The sequence below is a fragment of the Scaptodrosophila lebanonensis genome, unplaced genomic scaffold (assembly GCF_003285725.1).
Source record: "Scaptodrosophila lebanonensis strain 11010-0011.00,11010-0021.00 unplaced genomic scaffold, SlebRS2 tig00000061-arrow-pilon, whole genome shotgun sequence".
NCBI classification, from domain to species: Eukaryota; Metazoa; Arthropoda; class Insecta; order Diptera; family Drosophilidae; genus Scaptodrosophila; species Scaptodrosophila lebanonensis.
In genome coordinates, this window is record NW_022060554.1 from 9,349,099 (window position 1) to 9,367,411 (window position 18,313).

Below are 18,313 nucleotides of genomic sequence, written 5' to 3' on the forward strand. Positions count from 1 at the left end.
GGCTTTTGCGTCTGGTGGCGAGCTTAAAGAGTCCCGACAAGTATGACAATTTGATTTTGAAAAGCCATTAACCGCATTAGCCGAAAGTCGACAGAAATGCGCAAAAATAAAAGAAATTCAAGGAATGGGCTTGGGGTTTTGTTGGCAATTGACGAAGTATATTCCATTTGATAGCCCGGAATGCCTTTAAGCTCTGTGATTAGCTACTGTTTTAACGACAACAACCGACGAACTTGTACGTTTTTTTTTAGCAATGTCGACTGATAACCTCCAAGTTGATAGTACAATAAATTCAATAAAGAGCTCTCAATCGGAAAGCTGAAAATTGGGAATTGTTTTCGTTGCGTGACTGATAAACTATTTAGTTGTTCATTTAGTTTTTTTAATTAAACGAATTTGTAAAGTGTTAGAACTATATCAAGGATGATTAGTTTAAATGTTATAAGCTTAGATGTTATGGCTACTAGCCAAAACCCATGAGTCATTTTAGTTCAAGGTAGATATTTCGCGTTTTCGACTTTGCCCCGCCATTGTTTAAATGAAGATTTTATGGTGATTAGCGCGACCAGTTCTCTCCAAGCGGTTCTCTATTTTTTTTCTTCTACCTATGCGCCATTATCAAAGTAAGCTAAAGTAAGATAAAAATATATCAGAGTGCAATTTTTGTTAAGAAAATATTGAAGCAGCAGCAAAATGTGGCACAATTGTATCTTTGCACAAAATAAAAAGACCATATGTTGTCTCGGACTGGTTTTGCCGTTATTATTGTTGGCTTTTGGTTTTTGTTGTTATTGTTTCTTAACCACATAAATAAACAACATTTTCAGTGATCTGCCTTTCGAGCACATTTCGTCAACCGTGTGCAAAAAATGTGACAATAAAACTTTAAAGCGAAAGATTGCAAACAGAAACACGTTCCGACACTTGTCGGCCAGCATTGTCAGCATAGCCTATAGTACTTCGTCATTGATGCTAAAATGTGTTGACAATGTGCGCCCAGTGTGCAAAATCAAATTCAACTTTACTTATATAGTACATCTACTCGCAGTCTACACATGTCGAGCTCTCTGCGTCCGCCGTGCACTTGTCTCCTAAGTCCAGGTCAGATGCGAGTAGAAGTGCGCAGAGTCGTGAGTCGACAATGAAGTCGGAACTGATCCGCAACAACACATGTTAATGGTCTCGAGTGCGACATATGTTGCTTTCAATGATCATCTGAGGCAGAGACGAGCTCTTTGTTATTTTACTTTGCCCGGAATGCCACACATGGTCGTCCATGAGACGACTATCGTAATTTAGCAGCTCCCTAGAAAAATGCAAAGTATTTTCGCCCAGTAATACTTGTAGATGTGCATATATATATACGAGCGATGTATTGTAGGTGTAATTGGTCTGGACCACTTGAACCTCGGAGGCCCTTGTCTATGTTCTCTTGAGTGACTCTTTGTAGTGGCCATTTTACATTTCACAATGCAATAAATTGTTATGTAGTTGCATATACAAGTATGTGGCATATAGAAAAAATTCTTCTGCTTCTTCTTCGCACAATATGTCCAATATGTTCGAAATATGTCCAATATAAACCCTGTAGAATGAGCAGGATGGGATACGCAGTATCAATACATTATAAGCTACGCTATGGAAATAATGAATTGTAAACATTTGTTAGAAATAGACGGCGGAATCTCTGTTGAATTAAAGCTTTTCAAAACTTTGAATTAATAGACGTGTCTAATAAATAACATTTTAAAAGATTAAGGGTATATTGTATTTGGATCTTACGTTTCTTCACCTAAAAGGAAGAATGGTAGACACAACGTTACAAGCACATATGATTAGTATGGCGGATACGAATCTGGATCAGAAAAATATCGATGAATATGAAGAAAAAAAGGTTTTGTTGTAACGTATGCATGGCTATTTATTCAAATTCCAAAATATTTTCCACAAATTGCGAGCCTAAATCATGCATTTGACAACTTATGTGGGTTTTGTCTGCTCTAGCCAAAAATCACAAATTTAAATTAATGCGAAGTTTACAAAAGACAGCTGAAATTTTAAGGGCCCGCATTTGCGAAATCAAATAAAACCAAACCTTAATACTATTTGCGCAACTTTTTTACAAAAAAGTACTACCAGCTTAACAAAAATGACTGTTGACTGTTATATTGAAGAACAAATAACGCCACATACACAGAAAAATAAAATTTAAAAAATATTGGCGACCTTCGCAAAAATTAAAATTAATTACGCCAGAGAATTGCAAAATGACTTCCCCGAAAACACAAAGCTTGAACAAAGTAAAAATAAAGCACGCAGGCCGTCAACTTCAATTGAATTTTATGAATCAACGGAAAACCAATTTTGAAAAGCATGTCTGGAAAGCTGCAAAGTACTATATTGTTCATTTTTTTCTACCACTTGATTTTTATAAAGTCTCGAGTTTTTGCACTTTTCGAGTATGGTCTAGACGACAAGGAACAACACACTTCCATTCTTCAACTATTTTTGATTTTCTAGCAGGAATAGCCAATAAACACGCGATCAATTATTTGATAAGAGAGGCACGAGTACAGCACACCATAAAAATGAACTCTCGAGAGCTTGAAATACCCAAAGAAGCTGGGTAAATACAGAAATTGTTTCTAAGTGCCCAGCTCTAACAGCGCATTGCATGGCAATTAAAACGATGACGAAAAAGCATAACAAATTAAACTGGACAAAAAAGCAACAAAGCAAAATAAAAAGAAAATGTTTTAAAATACCAAATGTCATAAAAGACGCATAAAACGCGCTAACAAATTATACAGCTATAAATAAAATTAGTCAAAATTTGTTTTTTCAAAAGTGAAAATTATAAAATGCGGACACCACCCCATTCGCAGCTCCAGGCAATAAATGATTGCGCTCCGAAACTGGTTTTAATTTCTTTTGTTCTCCCTTTATGTGATCTACAAGTTTTCTGTGCATTCCGTTGAATTTCTATCAATTTCTACAAGTGTTTTCTTCATCTTCAACTTCAGTGTCGGATTTACGTCACAACCTTTGGAAATGGACGTCATTAAGCCTATTGAATGGAGAGCTGGTGGAATACCCCGGACGTGACTCATGCTTCATGGCATCTTAGTAATTTGTAAATTGTGTGTTGCGAAGACTGATCACTTTTCTAACCAGTTTGTGAAGAACGTAGTAGTGTGTCTGTGTTGTTGTTGCATTTGGTCCGCTTTCAACGATTGAACATCGCATCTGCCCCAACGCCCACCAAACAATTATGCCTTCAACTTTCCGACAGCTACAAACGGCTTTTCAAACATAAAACTTGACTATTTATTTGGGCCACTCATTTTTAGTCATGCATAAATAAATATTACAGGCGTGAGTCAGACTAAGAACACTTTCTTAATACTCATTCATAAAATGTTATGAATGAAACCTTATCTACTACACACAGTAATAGTATATAGATTAGATTACACTTCGTGCCTTTACTATACGTATATTATATGAGAATACAGGATATACTAAACTCATCGTTTAAAAAAATAAGTTCTTGCTGTTTTGATACTACGAAAAAATAAAAATAAAAGTGATAACGCTACAGTCGAGCAAGTCCGACAGTAAAATACCCTGTACGCACTCCCACAAAAAATAATAGAAACTGAAAAATATTTTACAAAAATTAATTTAACAAATTTTATTAATTAATTAAAATTTAATTTAATTAAAATTAAATAATAAATATTATGTTGTGTGTTACATACACTCGCGCTAACCTAGTATACCCTTTTATCCTTTGTGTACCTGGTATAAAAACGTTATGAAATGGTTCTGCATTGCTTTAGAATTTTTTTTTAATTGTGTCTGAATTAGCAATATCTGTAAAATCTAAAATAATGAAATATGGAAAGTTGCCTTTTAAAAGAGTTGTTTGGTGCCAGGTGGAAGATACTGTTGCTCTTTAATAGAAGTTTAGGATCTTTATGAACTACTCTAATAAGTTAGTAATTCAGATTCTTTCAGAAAAATTTATATTTGTTACAAATTTGGTTTCGAAATTTCATTATTCATTATAACCTGATTTAATGACCATTAGAAACAGAAATAAAATATATCGCTAAGCAGTTAGTTTAGTTTTAAGACTCAACCGTATATTTCTGAATAATCGTGTGTAAGAAATGTATAGTTCGGGGCTATTTAATCCCAACATTGGTGCAACTTGTAATTTAAATATACAAGTATTTATAGATTACCCCACTTATTGAGAAGCTTATGTAAATTTAATGAGCGAACAACAACACGTTTAGCCCCGACCATATACGATATCGTCCAAGTTCCATAGCACATTTCCGGTGAGTCGTCTGTAAAATGCCTCGTTGCTGCTTTTAAACGAGGTGCAAATTATCAGACGCTCCAAGTTACATATTTGCAATTGTTTTTATTTATTGTAAACACTTCAAACATGACAATATAGTACATCACCGTGCCTTTTGTGTCTCTGTCTGTGAAGTCCCGTTTTGTCTCACTGTGCCCTTCGGTTTCGTAATTACAACTCAATGTCACACCTTCCCAGAGTAGAGAGCATCAACACATGACTAAGCAGGGGAGCAGCACTGGCGACTCAGAGGTGTGCACCGAATGCGTGTCCATTGCCTTTAATTATGTGCAAGTACTTACAACCATCTACATGCACATATTTGCTTTTATTTTCTTCAATGTAAGTACGCGTACGACAACAAACAAAAACTACAACAAGAAAAGCGTTGCAAGTTTTTTCCACTTTGCAAAAAAAATGCATTCTGGGAATCAGAAGTCAATTTTATGTCTAATTTAGAAAGAGTGAATTGGAATTATAACTAGAAGCTCATAATTTTGAGGGATTTACCAAAGATTCTTAAGTCTTACTTGATTTTGCTTGCAAAAATCAATCAGAGCCATGCTTAAAAAGCATAAAAATAGGACAACTATTTTGATCAAGCTTTCTTGCTTCATATTATCGTCTTACAACTGACAAAATAGGCAAAATAAATTATCTGGGATTCCAGACAATACATACATTTATATCATTAATTTGCAGGTCAAATCGGTAGACCCCATCGAGTTCGCCCCGAAAGGGCAGTAGATCTTAAGAGGTAGGTTTTAAATTATTATAAATATGGACTGCACTTAAGTTTTAGGCATTTGTTTTTAATTATTATGAAGATGAATTCCGTAATATGCTGTTAAAAAAAACAAGAACGAATCCATATCAACCACATCATAAAATTTATTTTTATTATTAGTAGTAAAACAAATAAACTTATTCATTGCAACCAGAAAGCAATTCCGGACAGTGTCGAATGAGTAAAATTCTCATTCGAAATGAAAATATTCCTGCTTCATTTTCAAATCTTCATGACCAATTGCGATAAAGTAAATAATTACAACAAATTAGTTTCCAACTACTTAGTATAATAGGAATCGGCCCAGGAATAGGCATTTATTGATTATTAAGCTCTCATTATACATTTTCGTATTGACAATAAATGCAAGCTTGAATAAGCGATCTTAGCGTTCAAGCTTATTTTTTCTTCAAGTGTTGACGCTTTTTGTATGCGTCATGGGACTAACAAAGTTCCCAGCTAACGCTTGCCTTGCATTACATATTGTCCTGCTGGGCTGAGAGAGGCGACGTGACATGACGTATTAATTTTTCATAAATGCCATAAAAGTTGCACGTACTTCACAACAACAACAACAATAGTAACAGCAGCGAGTGCGGCATGCAACAGCCATAAACAACGCACACTTGGCACTTACATGCATTTGTATCTTGCAGATACAAAGCCATACTTAGCCGCTGATAAGACAAATGCAAAAGAAACTACAATCCACTTCGTGGTAGCAAAAGTTCGCGTGCTTGTAATTTGTTTTGGCCAAGCACATGATGTTCAAATTGTTTTTGATGTTATTGTTGTTGTTGCTGTTGTATCTTAGCATGTTTATATGCGCGAAATGGGAGAAATGTCAAAATGCCAAAAGGCGCGATTTTCCAGCTGGGCAGCGGCAGAGGCAGCGAGAGATGATGAAAACGAAGAAGAGGTCGCAACTGGCGTTTGTGTTTATCAAAGTCCTCTTATCAGTGGGCGCAATTAGTCTTGGCACGTTTGGCGGCCTCGCTAGGCAGAAAGTCAAGCCCACTCGGCCAGAAAACACTTCAAACTGCTGGCGAGAAAGTGCAAAAAACCGTTAAGACCACAAACATACCACAGGCCAGCAGGTGTTTAACTATTCACGCATTTGTAGCAAAAGTATGCAACTCTGTCTACTATCAGCCATAAAGTGCACGACTTCTTGTTGTTGTTGCTGTTGTTAGCTTGGCTTTTGTTATAACACTTTTTGTTGACAAGCTAATAAGTCAGTTTGCAGAGCTCTTGGTTTATGGAACGCTCTCTACTATTTGCGCAAATTGTTGATAACTTAATTACCGTAACAAAATAAAAAAGTTATCAGGCATTTAAAATGGCAAGGTGTTAATGAGGCGCCAAGACCAGGTCGAGTACTTTCAGCGATCATATGACCGACTGACTGTTAGATAATGTATAATGGGCCCAGTACACTTGTACCGGATCCATATTATTATTATTATTTTCGAGCGGCGGAGAAAGTGGCATTAAGGGCAAAGGTATGATAACTAGCACTTTCACTGAGTCTTATATTGAAAAGAAACGACCTAGGGCAAGGTTCTGTGAAAAAACTTCTTAATCAGATGGACATGTAGGCGATCATCAGCGTATGCGAATCAATTTGAACGAAGTGCGTTCATTTTATTCCAAAGAAATATTGCCGGTAATTATGATATACTTTGTAAGCAAAAATTAGAAAATTCCTTACTTAATTAATTAACATAGCATAGGTCTTCTTTCTTTCTATACAGAACTAATAATGATAGTAGAATGTGCCTCATTATTATCTTAGAAATTCCGTTGGGAACTTGGCTCCAATGCCACTCGATCGGTTCCACTCCAGCCTTCGTACATTAAAATGTTTTATCTACGAAATTTGTTTTAACAGAATTGCAGATACCTTTGCTATAATAATCCTCTCTTCGAATCTATGTTTGGTTTTGTCAAAGACTCGAACTTCTACTGCACGTTTTATATGAGTGTTTGTACTTGATTTCGAATAGAGTATATGAACTGCAACATCACACGAATTGCATTACAAAATCCACATTACAATATTGTAAGCATTTTCAAGTGCTGCTTTGCTGTTTTCGTTTGTTTTCGAAAACGAAAACAAAACATTTGCATAAGAAACCATATTCGTTGTCGGTTTAATTTACTTTAAAATATTGAAATTTTCTAGGGTATGGAGTCTAAAGCCTTTCGCGTCTGGCATTGACCCATACAGGCCTCTTGCATGTAAACATTTGTATTGAAAGTGGCTGAAAAGCCACTCGAAATGATTTATTGGAAATCGGGTTTCAAGTGCAAAAGACAGCTGCAGAGCTGATCACAAAAAGACGGAAATTCCTATGACAACTTTAAATGGGCATATCAGTTGTGAATTGTGCTCGTATAACAGAAACTGTAAATATTACTTATACCCTGCCATATATTTCCATCAACAAATCGATAAATTGTTTTTGTGTACGCATGGGGCTTTCAACGCGACTGTTCAATCAATTTTAGTTGACTTCGTATTTTCGCTGTCTTGGCCTGAGTTTAGTGTTAATTTTCTAAATTGAAAACGTCAGCGTTGCACGCGCACATTAATTCTAATCAATTTCTACACTTGGCAGTAAAAAACATTCTTGGTGGTTCTGGGTTTTCTCTTTTCGACAGGCAGATACATTTCCTTTCCCTTGCGGTCCGTAAAAGGTGCCCTTAAACTGTGGGACGCCACTTAATCAAATTTAAGCGTTGCCGTCGAGCTCAGCCGATGCTGGAATGCTCAAATACTGTCTGGCCTTGGCGACCTGTCTCCAGTTCCCTAACAAGTTGCATTTTGTGATTATCCTAACAAACTTAAGAAGTGCAACCTCATGCCCTGACCGACAGATAGACAGATAGACGGGAAATTAAGATAAACCATGCGGTCGAGCTCTAACATTGAATTTATTTCATTTCTCCTTAAAGACCGCACAGTGGTGGGTTGCCTTTAATTTTCAAATTGGGAAAAATCTTTCTATTTTTAGAGGGATGTAGAGGACAAGAATTTTATTTTAATGTACGCATTTGGTTTTGTTTTATTCAATGCGTGTTTTCTTTTTGAAAGGAGAGTATTACAATTCTCAACCACTGTGCATCCTTACATTTTTGGGGCTCCCAACGGCAAGTGCAGACCCATGCAAAGACATAATTAATATTAGAGACAGCACCACCAGCAAACCACCAGCACTTGGTTTTCTATTACAATTTATGGTCGCCAGTCAAAGTGACGGCGTTCAATTAAGCGTGATTAGATTTACTTTACTATTCGATAAGGCAATGGAAACGAAAAAGTAAGTTACAGGAGCTCTGACATTCTCTTTGGTCATGACCAGCTTATCGGCCGTCGTCACGCTTGGGCATTGCTTTCATTGCCCGATAAGGTGCGGTGGCCGTTAGGAAAAATGTAATGCTCGGCTCAGCCTTCTGCGAAGGAAGACCAAGACCAAGGCAGTGGCTGCATAGTTGGCTGTATACTCGTACATAGATGAATGGATAACTGGCTGGTTGGCTTCCTGAGCTACGTGAGTGGTCTGCCCTATGGACAGGATTTATGGCCGCCGGCAGTCAATATTTATAGCTTCTCACTTTGCCGCCACAATTGCCCTTCAATCAATTGGAATTAGCTGGAAATCAGCGAGCGGCTATTAATAACTGATTTTATTTGCTGGCCCGTCCATTAATTACCAGCAACAACTCACAACAAAGCAACCAAAGACGACGGACAGCTGGCAGTCAAAGTGGCAGACGCCGTCCTCATCGTCGTCTTCAGAGACTTGAGCGTCGCCAGTGCGTCGAAGCGCAAGTCCAGGTCCAAGTCCAAGTCCAACTCCAAGTCCAACTCCCAGTATAAGCTGGAGACTATCAATTGCCTGCAGCCAGCAGTCAACAGCATGCTAATAAACCCTTGGCGCGTACATATCTGTGCGTATCTGCTGTTGGCGAACGGAAACCCATCTACAATGTTTTCCGCTGTTTGCATTTTGAAATCCAAGCTGCAGTCGCAACTCCGAAACAGACCCAGTCCCCATCCTAGTACCAGCAGCAGCACCAGCCTCCGCCTCAAATCCAGTGAGCGTCAATTACTTTGCGCTCTTTGCGCATTTGGAGCACATTTATTTTAATCTCACCTCGATTGCGATGGCTGGCTTACGTCTAGGCGTCTGTCTGATGGATGTGTCTGCTGCTGCTGCTGCTTCTTCTGCTTCTACTGCTTCTACTGCTTTTGCTGTTTGTGGCCGAAATGCATGGACCAAGCTCTACTCTACAAGCCCACTATCCGTTGTCCGATGTCTGTTCTATGTCGGATACCTTTAATTATGGCGTACTTAGTGTCAGCGGCTCTTAGACTAGAACAAGTATCGCGTAATTGTGATGTTGTCCGTCCATGGTCATGTCCAAATGTCCAACAACTTAGCTACGCTCACAAGATTTGCCATAAGACCCTCACACACTAGTTCTCGTATATGGCTTGAATGTCTACTATATAAGCATGTGGAGAACGTCATCTGCACATGTGAGACTTTTGTAATTAGTTGTTATTTATTTAATTTTTCGCTTTTCAACTGGGCGACTGTAAATGAGTGTATTCGAATGCATTTGCATATACGTGTAGTTGTATGTACTTGTATGTATGTTTCCATCTGTGAATATAGTGTGCACTATATAGTGTGTACTCGTATGTAACAGCAATGTTTTTTTCGATTGTAAGTGCAACGCGTGCACTTGATTGCCCATTAAGGTTTGCACCTCGCCCGAGCTAATGTTTTGGTCAAGTTGTGCAAACATTCGAGTTAGTCGCGAACAGACTGCTGGCTCATTATTGGCTTATGGTAATGAATGGATGAAAGGCATGCTTGCTACGAATATCCCTAAGAGCTTACGGGAAAATATGAAAATGGAATACTAATTGGTCACAGCTAAATCAAAATGATCAGAAATGAATAATTCATACCGAATCATAATTATTATTATTTTGTTTATATTGAGAACTTAAGAATTTCTTTCCCTAGATAGGGCATTGGGCATTGCTTTTATTGCCCGATAAGGCAATATGTTTATCGAATCTAGAGCAATTGTGGAATAATTGAATATCAAACGAAACCACTGACTTTACTTGTGAACTGTTAAGAAAGCAAATGCCCATTCGTATAGTTAACATTTAAATCAGTTTCTAAATTGGTTTTATGTTTACATATTGTGTGAATTTGTTTTGAACACCTTTGAACCATACTCCGATGAAAGTAATTACAAATCTTATTTCCTAAAGAATAAAATGATCTTTTTTGCGCTCCAGAGACTGTAGGCACCTTTCAGCAAGAATTGGTGCTATTCAGCCGAGGTTTTACCACAGAAATTTAATATAAATACGTAGCATTCACATGCTTTGAAATATCAAGTTTTTTGCACTACCTAATAAAAGGTACGAGGGGCCCAACTATAGCCACCATATATATATATGAATGAATGAGCCATTTGTTTGGCGAAACTCTCTAGCTTAAAAGTTTGCAATTACTCAAAAAGTAGCACAAACAAGTTCTTTGTTTTCTATTTCTGAAAGACTCTAAATAAAGGTGTGGTGTGACTGGCGAATATTATGCCTGATCAATTGATAGAAAATTTCAAAAGTATACCAAGATTATAATGTTATTTTACTTAAAACCGACAGCAGTTCTATTTAGTTTTCTGCTACCCAGGTTCGTTGCAACAAACCATATCTTTATGTATGTGCTTGCACTTGAATTTATTTATTCCTTGAATTCAGAAGTAATTGAAGGCAACAAATTAATCAACAATTAGAGATTAGAGTTTCCTAGAAGCGATAGAAATGAAATAAAGCAACAAATAGAAACGGATAACAACATTCCCTGTTCTTTCGAATAAATATGAATTGCGCATTTTCGACCATACTTAGATTACCTAATCAAATACAAATACCGTTATCTTATTATTACGATCATTCGCAAGTGGACCTTGAGAGATTGAATAAATGTTATCAGAAGTAAGTTCCCCCTGTTGCGGACAGCACCATAGGCTCACCATATACGAGTATATGACCTGATCCAGCCAAGATGCGGTCCACGTTTTCCCGACCTTGTGTGAGTTATCGCACAACTGTGATAAATGCTTGGACCATAACTGGCACATCAAACGGTGTGGCAGACGAGGTGATAACAAATGTAAAATTTGCGGAAACTTTTCTATTCACGACTGTTGGACAGGCCAACTGGCCTGGCGCAAATTTTGCGAGCAACAAACACTCAAATCGAGAGATATCTAGCCATGAAATCCGTTACCATTTCCTGCGCAGACACGAAGTGCAGTTTAACGCCTGTCACAACAACAAGAACCACTGCCGACAGACACAAAAACGGCGGCAGTGGCAGCCACTTGGACCAAGCGCCGTTGAAAGATGCGGGGACAAAAAAGCAGCAACAACCACAACAACAACGCCGATCGCAGATAGCGCACCAACGCGTTGGGGACAAGAGTGGGGGCCGAAATGTGCGAGGTGGTAGTAAATCCTTGGCAGTGGCTGTGCCAATGTTGTTGCCAATGACTTAATCGGCGCTTTTACATCTCACAGATACGAGTCCGTAGTATAAGCAAGCATTTGGCTCCAGTTGAATGGGTTATGAGTGAATGGTGTGCAATGGTTGGCAGCTTATGGAGATGCAGTCGGGGTCGCATCTGCCTCGGCGGCTGACATTTATGATTCGTGGTTTGGCTCCGAGTTGGATGACAAACATGTACATATTATACTAACCGATTTGATGTGAATGCGCCTTGAGACAGGCACATCATAGTCCATGGTGGTGGATGAGGAACAGCAGGAACTTGTTTTGTCCAGCATGGTGATGCTTCAGATTTTAATTGTCTTGTTTTAGAGCCGAGTTATTAATGGATCTCAAAATTTAAGAGCACATTGTGCTTGCCCTCCTCACACTCTATCAATCGAGATACCAAAAATATATTTAATCCAGGACAATATAGATCAAGTATCTCGATTCGTTATAGCTTTTAGTTTCACACACTCACAAAACTTGTGATCACTTCAGTTGTATCTTTTGTTGTGGCCACGCTTTATTATCTGAATATATACATATCTTGGTATGCTTTGCTTCTTTCTTTTTCGTATTGTTGTTGTTGTTATTATTATTGTTTTTCGCTTGTTTTGTCGTCGCAGTTTTGCAAATTCAGCTTAAATTCAAGTTTAGCTGCGGGCCGAATCCACTAACAAACCGCAGCAAAACAAAACAATTCGTGAAGTAAAAACAAAGATGCCAACATTAGCGAAGCACACACAACAGCAGAAATCGCCAGATACAAAAATATATCATATATTTGCCGACTTAAGCCGATTTGGCTCTGGCTGTCTGTCGTTTCTGCATTTACTGCACGCTTTACACGCGATTCGAATAGTTTTCTAACTGCAGAGAATACGAAAATATCAACATAACTTGCGCGGCTTTTTCGAATTTTGTGACGACGTAGTGAGACCAGACCGCTCCTACGTTCCGAATTCGTTCATTACAGAAGAACGACTGAAATACACTAGCATCTTCGACAGTCTCGGACCAGTGCCACAACAACCCTATGGCCGGTTCAGGCCGGTTTCGTTCGTTTGTTCGTTCGTTCGTTCGTGCGTGTGTTCGGAAATCGTCGTATTCCATTCATCGTAGTATTTTCTGCTACTTTTTTGTGCAATTTAGTAGTATGGTAGTAGAGTAGTATTAAGGTTTGCTCATATTATAAAAGAATGAATGGAAAAATAGTAACAGTTATTTTAATGCTACAGTTACAAATAAATCAAGAATATCGCATTGTTTGAAAACCAATTTTAAACGGGAAAATTTTTATTGCCAGCGTCTCCATTCATTTTTGTGATAAGATAGAGCTCGCACAATTATTCTACGGCTTGTCAGTGACAGCGAGTGAAGCCAATATATTGCAATATAAATTCCGGAATTAATTAATTTTATTCCGATGCTTCTGATACTACCAGTTGTGCAAACATATATTACGCTTGTTTAGCACACATAGTATATAGGATTCGATTTAAAACGAATTTTCATTAAATTCTTTTAAGTTAAATAGAAGTGACTTACGAGTTTCGTAACGTACATAAATATTTAAGCTATGCAAATTATTTCGATGCAGGGATCAAACTTTTGAACTTTTCATTGGCTCAGGCCCTTCAAACGCATAAATATTCCTTGAAATTACCAAATACTATGGTAGGGAAACCTTAACCTAAATATAGCCGCTTCACTTCAAGTATTTGTCTATTTTCGTCGGACATTCATTTAAATATTATGATATTTGATACAGTTCCCATTTTACTTTATTGACCAATGAGCTAAAATGAATATTTTAAGAATTTTTAAAAAGTATCAAATTCTAAGTATCTACACACTATTAATGGAAAGCTACGCCTAATAATACTTTTGTATGTATTGCTTCCCCGTTAGGGCCTTCCTGTTAGAGACGCGCCTTGTTAGGCTCCTCAACTTAAGGGCAAAGTTCAATTAGCGTGCTGTTTGACAACAAAAGAGCTCACATTACCAGAGGAAGGGGCTGTGGTACAGCAACCCAATCAGCAATCAGAGGCGAAACAGTAGCAGTAATAGCCGCAGCTGTCCAAACAATTCGCGCGGAACATTTCAAGTCGAGCCTTGCATCCACCTTCAACTGAAGGGAAGGCGGTATATTTGTCGCCTGCATCTTCACAATGGACGAGCCCGTTCTCTGCCTACCCCTTTTGGGCGACCGCGAAAGAACGGAGACCAAAGTGCAGACCCGAAAATTAAACTACTTCCTTCGGGCCATTCCTAAATGTGTGCCAGAGCGCGTTTGTATTCGATTACGTGCTGGGCCAAGAATCCTCTGTCAGTCAACAAGTCAGTGTCGCAAAGGAAGCTCTGTCGAAGGTCAGGCAATGGCAAACTGCTCGCTGTTGTAGCAACAAAGGGCAGTCACTGCTTTGTTGAGTCCAAGCCCATTCAGAAGAAGAATGAGAACGGGAGTGGGAATTGTGCGGGCGCGGTCGCAGCTGGAGCGATGGATAATCGTGCAGTGGAAGTGACATTCGACATGATTTGCATGCGACTGGGTGCAAGTGTTGTTGAACGATCCACGCCCTTCTTGCCTTGTCAGTCAGAGAGTCAGTCAAACTGACAGCAGACACACAAGTCGAGACTGCTGGACAGACAGACAGGGGCACCTTCAAGCGTGGAGGCCGACACTCGTTGAGTTTTATTGTCACTTTCTGTGGGATTTGATTCAATTTGGTTTGATTTCTGTCATGTCTCGAAAACCGACCCCCTTCCACTCACTGCCTAACTAAATGGCCCGGCTTTCTATCAATTTCTTTTGCACAAATTTATTTTATTGGCCAGAGCGAGTCTTAAAGTTCTTATCGGCGTGGCACACTCGTTAAAGCCATGGTTTCAAATAGAAATTGTTGCCGACATCTGCTGGCCAAAAGGGCAACGACTATAAAGGCATCTCCATAGTATTTCCGCTTGGAGATATATGTGGGTCGAGCGATGCTCTCCATGTTGCAGACACTCTTTAAATGAAGCGATACATATCTGTTAGTTTTCACTGCCCCGGTCAGTCATTAAATTAAAATGTCATTCCCATTTGCATTCCCAATTAGACAACATCTATGCGACCTTCTGCTCACTCTCGCTCTTACTCCTTCTCTCCATCTCCATCTCCCTCTCGCACGAATTTCTGGGCTCGAACCCTGCGCCATTTGCGTTATCCGGCCCTCGGCCCTCTGCCTATTATCCCTCATGCTTGTTTGCATACAAAAGCAGCGTGTCCTTCGCACATCCCAAATGTTTCGAGACACAATGCAATGACCGAAAATAGTTGGATCTGATGCCGCCTGCCTTTGTCTAAGTCACGCGTTGGAATCCGTGGCCGTCCTTTTCCATTTGACGCCGTTGCCTGTCCTCTGGCCATCCCCTTGCCACGGCATTTGTTTTGTTTTCCGACAGCATTTTTAACGAACAATTAGATGTCTACCGCCCGCATTCCATAGAATTAGTCGGCAATTTTTGCTATGAGAGCATGGAAGGGTCAGTCAGTTAGAAGTGACTTAGGTAGCGGGAGGATTACAGGGTTGCATGACATTCTATTTTTTGTGCTAATTGTCCAGGATTGGACATAAGCAATAGCTTTCCGTTCGCTTCATTCAGAGTATCGCACAGATATCCGACATAAATGTCATTTTCGGCATTCTTAATCCGTACTTTGGACAGAAAATTATAAGTTGCAGCTATGGAATTACCAAAGCAAATGTAATAATCACAACTGTCAGGTCTATTAAATGGTTGAGACATAACAGAAAATCACTATGGAGCATAAAGGGGTCAAGTCACGTGGGGATCAGTTGATGTGGCAGCTGTCAAAAGTCAGCTCACATGGGTCAATCAAACTTAAAGCGCGACAACAGCTTTATAAATTGTTGTTGGAATGAACAAGCCTCAATGAGACCGTTGCGTTTGATTTAAAAATTTGTATACTCTATACATGAAATGTACAAGACTATGTATATTGGGTTTGCGGGAGGTGAAAAAAGTAACAAGCAGAAGGAGGCGTGGCAGACCCCACAAAGTATATATATTCTTGATCGGCATGACAAGATGAGTCGATCTAGCCCTGCCTGTCCATTTGTCCGTCCGTCCGTCTGTCCGTATGAACACCTGGATCTCAGAGACAATAAGACCTAGGGACACCAAATTGTATTCCAAGATGCCTTATGTGAATACGCAGAAAATGTGTATTTGGAATTTTCCCCCTTCCCCCCTCTTCCATGCAATCAATTTTTTACTAAAATTGGCAAATACCTTCAGTAAGTGATTAAACGTCGGTGTACCAAATTTTATTATTTCGATATATATAATGTCAGGCCGCAGCTGTTGTTGCTGTTTTGCACAGGCACACGAGACATACATACATAGACACTCATAGACACGCACATTTATTCAACACTTACATATGTAGAGAGTATTTCAAAGTCGGGAAATCCGACTTTAGCTTCGCCACTTGTTAAATACAAAATATTTGCTTTCCAATGAGTTTTTAAGAGTTAAAATACCCTGTACCCAAAGGGTGAAAGGGTATTTTACTGTCCCACCTGCTCGACTGTAGCTTTCTATCTACATAGTTTTTTTAAATTTTCCTTTTTTGTGGAGAGTACAGAGTATTTTACTGTCGGGCTTGCTCTACAGTCGAGTTCTCTCTTGTTTTTTTTTATCAATTAACGATTTAAAGTTCCATATTTCAATAACAGTGCTTTTCGCAATGTGTATGAATATATGGAAGGGAAATCAACATAATCGCATTCCAGATTTTTTTTTTCGCGGCTAAATATCTAGATGTCAACACTTTTAAAGCAACTTGGCAGCTTCCATTGGCGCCAAATGCTTTCGTGCTTTCGACACCCACCTGCCGAGCACCAAAAAGCTTACCACAATTTCAAACAAGATGGCTTTAATATGCAAATGATGAAGAAAAATGCAAATGTGCTTGTCTTGGCATCCGAAAGAGCCTCTAACACCTCTTAACAAGTTTCCATTTTATTTGTTGTTGTAGTCGTGTTGACGTGTTTGCAATTTAGAAACAGAATAAATAAAATATGTTAATGTGGCCACGCATTTGCACGCACGCACACACACACACACACACACACACACACATATACTCGTATCTCCCCATTTCATTGGCCCACTTGTTACGCAATCAGATTGTAGCCGTCATATCTTCTATCTGAATAATTTCGTTTTTGTTTCGCTTCTCTCCTAGCGTTCTGCAGTACGTTGCCCAGCGATGAGGCTGCAAATTAAAGGGATTGGGATTGGGAAAGGTGGCACCTGTCACCAGGTAACGCGATTGCTTCATAAAGTCTACACAAACAATTTTCCGATCGGAATATCGGAATCAGTGAAGCTGCAAATATTTGTCGCGTGATAATTGAGCAATTTGTTAGGCCAACTCAAGAGGGGGATAGGGGAGAATGAACAGAGAATTTATACTTGTATGTTCGTCTATTCTGTGACGAATAATGTGCAAATAATGGTCATTCGAGGGGACACGATGAGCCACCCCCACTAGCCAATGAAGATGAAAATGGAAAGTTTAGGTCACCCTCATGCCACGCGACCGGTTTTGAGTTGTGAGTTTTGGGTCTAACGATGTCTAACACGCTGCCATTAAATACGCATCAATGGTTCAGCTGCGGCAGCTGTCACTGCCTTATCAGCTGCCTGGGGCCTGGCCATGTCCGAACCGAGCCCTAGCCAACATTTGACTTTCATTTAGATGCACATCTTAATTGCGCCCACATCTGCGAAGTGCTGCGCCTATGCGCATGCCCCATCATCGGTGATCCTAACAAGACGAGCTCGCAGTCGCCTCTTACTTTCCATCGAACTGGGCAGGCGGGCACGCCGTCTATTGTTTTACAAGCAAACGGAGAGGCAATGAGGCGGCGCAGTCCCCAGATAATTGATGAATTTACGACTGTACATGGAGTACTCAATAGATTGCTGTTCAAAGTTTCAATTTTGTCCCGCGATTGCTGACAACAAGAACAGCAACAACAACTCCAACGTGTCAACTGGCACGCGGCTTATCACACGCCGCTGATGAAGTGCTGCCGGCTGAGCCTCTAATTGGGCAATCCCGCCAGCCATAAAGCCAACGAGAAGGGGATGCAGGGTATCAAGCAATATCCCCAGTGCACTGGCTTACAGCAGTCGGGCACTAACTATACCATTTCCTCAACTCACGCGTAAATTTTTGATAGATTCTGAGAAGTAAGTACTCGTACAAGCGCATTCGAGCCGCTCCATTTCCTACCATCTGTATGGGTGTACGAATAATGCTCTCTGTTTCCGCTGCTGGCCACTTGATTGTGTTCAGCTTACGATTTCCATCGTGTCTGCTGTGCGAGTATTTGTATTTTGAGATCAACAAAAATTCGTTTTTTGTGATTTTCCATTGTTTTCGAAAGCGGCACGTTCTGACCATTTATGGGTCACGCATTGCCAACCGGACAGGCGTTCGGACCAATGCCCAGCAGCCAGCAGCTGCCAGTTGTCTTGGGAGTT

General features: G+C 39.5%; 1 protein-coding gene across 1 annotated transcript in view; it reads right to left on the bottom strand.

Annotated features, from left to right (window-relative positions):
* The window catches only part of LOC115624553 (breast cancer anti-estrogen resistance protein 1), a 32,885-nt gene extending 20,205 nt beyond the window's left edge, over positions 1–12,680 (bottom strand). The window contains exon 1 of the mRNA XM_030519278.1: positions 11,956–12,680. Coding sequence (XP_030375138.1) covers positions 11,956–12,042 — 87 coding nt within the window. The 5' untranslated portion in view covers positions 12,043–12,680. The remainder of the gene's footprint in view (positions 1–11,955) is intronic.
* Positions 12,681–18,313: the final 5,633 nt, after the last annotated feature.